We start from the raw sequence: 6,884 nt of genomic DNA on the forward strand, positions 1-6,884 counted from the left end.
CAAAGGTCATTGGTAATATCGACTATTCGTAAAACGGACGTTTGCTGGGTTTTTACCCATAATATTACAAATAATTTCTAAAAACCAGACTAATGAGACTACTTCGATGCTGTTGTTAGCATTGTTGGAGTATGTTGTTGCCAGCCAGAAGATGATAATGGTGGTACAATACAACAACGCTGGCTTAGATGCCTACGTTACGTAATCGTGTCCTTGTAATCCGAGCCGACTTTACCGTTAAGCAAGTTAATTTACCGTTATTCTAGTAAAGTTAAGTCACAAGTGACTTAATTCCTTTATCTAGATAATTGAGTGGTTCACGTCGAACTTTTAACTAGTTAAGTGGATCTATATCTAGATAAAAGTTCGACGTGAACCAGGCTATATAGTTTCCGACCATTTCCCAGTGATTTTGAGCTACTCCCGTCAAGCTCACTTTTGCTCTCTTCGTGGGACACCGGGACCCCCCGTCGGGGAAACCCTGGCACCCTCCTGATCACATGTATCACGTCAATTGAAGAACATCGTCATTGGAAGAAGGGAGGTTTTCGTCCTTTGTAGAAAGATGGCCAATTAGGACCTTAAACCATAGAATAAAAGGGTTAGGCCTAGGCCTATAGTGTAAAACAAAGACTTATGCCCCGGTTCCCCCACCTACTGGATGCTCTGAAAATAATACCGTTGATTGGCAATAGAATAACCTATTTTAATGCCCCCTTATTATTCGGCCTCCCACTTTTTAACCTTAGTGTCCCCATTTCCATGTCAATACGGTACCGGTACTCCACATACGGAATTAGAATAAATGTTGATTGTATGTTGATGTATGACCCTAAATTCAGCTAAAGGAGCGGACAGTCACAGTGATAAAATGATTTCTTTTAGTTCCATATTGTAAATCATTTGAAACCGAACTGTCGTGTTCGTTTTTATAGGGTTAGGCCTATTTATTTCGTTCAGTTAAAGTCAAGATTATAAGAATAGATTTTAACACTCTAAAGTATCGCTAACTGAGTCAAGTTCTTCAGCTCAATAGACATCATAATGGGGATTTGTTTTTTTAAATGAGACTTTTTATTTTGCGCTTTATAAATTTAGAACCATTAACATTTTGCGCCAGCCCATAGAAAGAAAAATGATGCAAGACTAGCATTCATATGAAATTATTTCATCATCGATCGTAACTGACCCTGTCGAACAAATAGCTCAGCGTGTTGGAATTTATTTTTATTGGTCTAGCCAAATATACAAAATCATCATTGCATAATTTGATTTCTTTTTATTATATAGTTTTGTCTTTGATAGCTCAAAACACGATTCTATTATATCAATCATTCATTCATAACTTGTAATAAATAGGCCTATATCAATTAACCATGTTCATGCTTATCATTTGTATTTGTCACCATGGGATTTCATAAATATTAACGTACGTAGAAGTTATAGTAGTTAAACATTGCTTTAACAATAGAAATGATATTTTAAAAATGATGTTTTACACTAACCAAAACTCGCCTGGCGTTTATCCTAATATTTATAACAATACCGTAATATACCACCGGCAGTGTGTTATTTTAAAATCTAACGTCACCTGGCTTAATTCAAAAGCATCTAATATGTTTACTAAATAATACAGAGCATATTGTACCCTGTATATTCATAACACATGTTTAATTTAATTAGGCCACATCTTTTTATCAGCGTATTTCACAATATCCGTCAACTTGTATAAATAGTAGGTGCACCTTCCTTGTATTCATGCATCATATAATATGATTTTGTTCGTGTTTCTTGCACTTTATTTATTCATGGAGGAATAAGCATACTGTACCCTGTGTATACATAACACATGTTGTATTTAATTAGCATACCGTCATATTTAAAGCACAATGCTAGTATTTTATAGTCTTAATCTTTAGTAAATGGTTGGTCTGTTTCTGAGGTACCCGTAGTAAGTTTTAAACAGTGATTTTAACTAAATATCTTAACGTATTTCTCGTCATTGCCAAGTTGTTATGTCTCGTGATTGTTCATGTTTCAAAGGAAAAACAAATTCCTATTTTAAAATGGACAATAAAGTGGCCATAACGGCTTCAACAGGACCGTACATGTTTCGGCAGTGCTACTACCATCGTCAATTATGGTATTGCACGCAGACAATCATTAGTACTAAGGGCATAAATAATTCAATGTTTTGCATGCTAGAGTTGTGAAATGTACCGTAACAATACTACAAAACATACGGTAATATAAGTAAAGATGAAAACCAGAGTAGGGCCACAGTATCTATGCCGTAAAAGGGAAAATGGAATGAATTTAGAATGACAAAGATAAATTAACAAAAAAGCTGTTTGTTCAGTGAGCCGGGCTGCCCCCACTGAATAGGCCTATGCAAGGTTTCTATATGTGTGTGTGTGTGTGTGTGTGTGTGTGTGTGTATGAAACAAAATAAAATAAATTTCCCCGCCGGACGCCATCCCGGTATTTCTCTGAGTCTAACGGGGCCTGAAAATTATTAGGCCTACGTGGTGAATCAAATTATGACAATAGGCCTAGCTATTAATAAATACTTAACAACTACAGCAAAAGTATATAGGCCTACACAGTTAAAAATGAAATCATTTCAAATTTGTTCCATATTTTCAATAAGCTGAATTTGCAAGTTATGTTTGATTACGCAAGAGAAAGTAGAATTTGGCTTACAAACGATATTGAGTTGTAATGGTCCGGCCAAAACCGGACGAGCCGGACCGCTTTCGTCGCCCATCGAGGTAGGCTCGCTTTCCTTCATTAAATTTCCGATTTTTTTTTTCTAAAACAAGTCAAGGTCATTCAAGCGTTAATTATTTAAGGTGGCGCTGTTCTCTTTAAATCCCCAGAAAAAAAAAAGAGCGGTGAAATCAAAACAGCAGACGGTGACCTAAAATTGCGAGAGAAGACATTCCTAGACTAGGCCAAGGACTAAACTAAAGTTTGTTTAACCTGCAGTGTTATCTTTTTGTTTGGTACACATTACCTATCTCATAAAATACCATTTATTATCTTAGCAATAGTAGGTATTCAGGAACAATCATGAAAACGAAGAACAACCCAAAAACGAGGTTAGTTATTTCACAGAATCAACCGGTGTCTGACCCTGACCGTGCGTGCCGTCCCGCCTAGCCTAGCCCTCCTCTAGAGGCCTAGGCCTACATATTAATTAGGCCTATGCTAGGGGAATACCCATGCTAGGGACCTGTTAATTAGGCCTAACTAGTAGTAGGCCTAAGCAGGCCTGGCCTATATGGGCCTAGGCCCTAGTAGAAGACCTACCTAGGCCTAGGCCTAGAGTCTATTTTATTACTATTGCTGGTGGTTGAGTGTGTCGTGTTTTAGGCCTAATAATATTAGTTTACTTAACTGCTGGTCGTGAAGTAAGGCTTAACCTAGGCTAGGCCTACAGTAGGCCTAGGCCTATATAGCCTAGGTCTCCTAGCTAGACATGGATAGGCCTACCCACCCAGGGGCTTAGCCTTGCCTTTCTTAGGCCTACTAACTAGGCCTACTGCAGGATTGGAAGAGTTTATAGGCTAGGCCTAAGATCAGAAGGCCTAGGCTACCAGGAATGACGTCCGGTTCGGCCGCGCACCAGTTCGGCCGCGCACCAGTTCGACCGTGAGATATCTAATGCCCAAATAAGGGTTATTGATTGAATGGAACGCCGAGTAGTATAATCAATGCGTGAATTAGATATCATAGTGATATCAACGTTGGCCGCCGCAGGTTATGGGGTATACTGTACAGGGAAATCATCCGTGCACAAACCTAATAAAATCCACTGTTCGTTTGTTTCAAATTGATAAAACGTGATATATGAATCTTAAAACATTACTATTAAACTTGCACAAACCTAATAAAATCCACTGTTTGTTTGTTTCAAATTGATAAAACGAAATAGGCCTGTATGAATCCTAAAACATTATTAATAACTTACACGAACCTAATAAAATCCACTGTTTTGTTCGCAAACTCAACCTAAAACTATTAATGCCAGTGAATTGCTTAAAACCACATTAATTAATTTGCAGCATAAAGACCTGATAATATACTATACAAAACAAAATCATTGATCTGTAGCAGCAATAGATTAACCATGAATAAATAAAAACAAATAATTAAATCCATTTCATTTGGTTGGTTTATCAACATATGATTGCATAATAATGGGACATACACAAACCTAATACTGTAAAATCCACTGTTTGGGTGAACTTATAATGCCAGCATAATAATGCTCTGATTTCCTTAAAACCACATAATTATTTGGCAGCATATTAAGACCTAACAATAAAACATGAATTAATGGATACTGTAGCAGCAATAGATTAACCACACGCACACACATGTACAGCATGCACAGTTTGCACCTACTTGGCGCTCCATACAAATATACCACGGCCGAACACTGGCTACCAGTACTCCAGACTGTATAGTAAGACCTGCGGGAATATATCCTACACGCAAAATTTTGGCCTAGAAATCTGTCTGCGCTTTGTGGAAATAAGAATATGGGCCGATTTCCGCGCAGATTTTGCCAAAAATTAGACCTTGACCGAATCCTAATATAACCAACACAATTATGCAGCAATTAAGATTCCGCGCACCTATTTTCCCGGTAATTTTCCGCATAAATTTGAGTTGATTTTGGAGATATCTGCGCAATTATAAAACTTTGCATTATGGCTAATACTATTTTGAAATTTTAACAAACCTGCACAGTGTTCTTTTTTTTTCTTTATAGATTTAATAAGAAAGAATTTCCTTCAGATCTGAAGTTGGATACATTTGGGTGTCAACGGCGTAGTAAAAGAATTGAGCGTCATACACTACGCCAGTGCTACACCAAAATTATCACTGAAGGTTTGCTTGGCTCTTTTGAAATATTGCCTGCTGAAATCAAGTACCATGTTCTAAGATTTCTCTCAGGTATGGTGCTGTCTAACAACAAAAGGTGCAAACCTGCATTTGTTGTTTATGGGATTAGGTGTGCAAAACACCACTATGGGATTAGGTGTTGAATTAGATTTAAAAAAACTAAGTTATATTGAAAAGTATTTAAATTTGTAGATTAAGTTATGGTGTGGGTGAGTGGCAGTCAAGGACCGACATTGTTGGAGGGGGATGTTTGGGAATGTTCTTTACTTACTGTGAGAGTTCAGGGGACTATGCCCAAAGAAGCTCTGGAATTTAGTCATTTCGAAATTTTATTTAAATGAATATACTCATGGTTAGAGAATTTTGGCTGCTGCTGGAGTAGGGGATGGTGAAGCACCCCTTTCACCATCCCTCGACCCACTTCTGATAGCAAGGACATTATACATTTTATTGCTTAAATGTTTTTGCAGTATTGGTTTTCATCTAACTTTTTCATTTCTTTTTTCTTTCAAGTTGAAGAGTTGAGCATCTTAAGTATAGTCAGCAAAGCCATGAGAGACTTAGTATTAAAGTACATGCTAAGCCCAGTTAGAAGTGAACAGTTTTGTCCAGTAAAGCATACTTCCATTGGAATAGCAGGAAGAACATGTTGTCGATGGACTGATGTTTCTAATCACTTTAAATCCTTAGGTAAATAAAGTTGCTGTTTACTACAGTTTATTATAAGTGTAGAACAGGCTGATAGAATTTTATGTAGGCTCTAAGTTAACATATAACTATTCAAAAAATTGTTTTAATCAAAATTTGAACTTGTATGAGTTGGCTGCACATGATTAAATCTTTATGGTTAAACATTGGTTTTCTTTGTAATGTTTCTTAGCAGCTCAAGATTAAATTTAATAAAGTTTTAAAAAGAAAAAGAAATAATATCCAGTGTTACAGTACTGTACCATTAAATTACATTTTTGGATGTACTTGTTATAGGGCTTTTGGTTAAGAGAGCAACATGTCTTCATCCAACAAAAGAGCGACTTAAGATAATGGACAAGTTTGTGAGCCAGGTGAGTTAGACCTTAAGCAGACAGCTGAGTATTAAGCTCTGTTTGGATTGGACTTACTGGTCAAACTAAACCCTGTTGCTGATCAATTTGACAAAAATACTCCAGTTTAAACAGCCAACATAACATTCTCCTTGGTCAGATTACCAATCCATGTGGTAAGTTTAACCGATTGAACATTCTTCAGGAAGAATACCCACGCTGATTATATTCCGAATTGTAAAAGTCCAATGCTAAAAGCATAAGTTGGTTAAATCTTTTTGAGCTTGTGCTTTTACCAGATGTATCGACTTTTTCATACAGAGTATCCACAATTTGATTGACAATGCATGCACAAAATCTCCATACAGTATATGTGTCTATTAATACTATATCTGTTTTTTTTAAATTTTATGTGTTAAACTTCTAAGCTTGCATACTTTACGGATCCCATATCCCATGATGCTCTCAGTTGCTATGGTAGCTTTCTGTTCAGGATGCTAAGGGGATGGGAGGAAAAGGAGTGTTATCGAGCTTTTACTTATGTGTCAGATACACACAGTTTCTACAAGAAACTATGTAAGTATACTAATAACAGAGGAAAATAATAATACATTAATGCAATATATATGTTGATTTGACTATAAATGTATTATATAGACTACTGGTAAAAGCTTGTGTAATAAATTCCTATGTTCTACCTGCGTTTTATTATATCTTACGTAGCCAGGGGGTTTCGTTGGGTTCGAACGAACCCCCCTTTTCATGAAGTGCCCTTTCAACAAAGGCTGGCTAGCCTACAATTTAGGCCTAGCCTAGAGCCTATCATCATTAAAAGTCCTATTTTAATACCCGATTGTTAGGCCTACCTAGTAACATCTAGTAACATAAAAAAATTCAGGCCCCGAAACTTCACTCAGAAATACCGGGATT

The 6,884-nt window shown here is 36.7% G+C and overlaps 1 protein-coding gene across 3 annotated transcripts in view; it reads left to right on the forward strand.

Annotated features, from left to right (window-relative positions):
* Window positions 1-2,882: 2,882 nt before the first annotated feature.
* Window positions 2,883-6,884, forward strand: part of LOC117117315 (F-box only protein 47-like) — an 8,576-nt gene continuing 4,574 nt past the window's right edge. Inside the window, exons 1-5 of one of the 3 annotated variants that reach the window (XM_033261588.1) lie at window positions 2,883-2,971; window positions 4,781-4,965; window positions 5,428-5,604; window positions 5,899-5,975; window positions 6,383-6,530. In XM_033261588.1, coding sequence (XP_033117479.1) covers window positions 5,466-5,604; window positions 5,899-5,975; window positions 6,383-6,530 — 364 coding nt within the window. In that variant the 5' untranslated portion in view covers window positions 2,883-2,971; window positions 4,781-4,965; window positions 5,428-5,465. Of the gene's footprint in view, window positions 3,102-4,780; window positions 4,966-5,427; window positions 5,605-5,898; window positions 5,976-6,382; window positions 6,531-6,884 lie in introns of all 3 variants that reach the window. The other 2 variants (XM_033261587.1, XM_033261589.1) reach the window with 2 other exon arrangements.

This window comes from Anneissia japonica, unplaced genomic scaffold (genome assembly GCF_011630105.1).
Source record: "Anneissia japonica isolate Jap-2015-1 unplaced genomic scaffold, ASM1163010v1 scaffold287749_len374965_cov195, whole genome shotgun sequence".
Classification (NCBI taxonomy): domain Eukaryota; kingdom Metazoa; phylum Echinodermata; class Crinoidea; order Comatulida; family Comatulidae; genus Anneissia; species Anneissia japonica.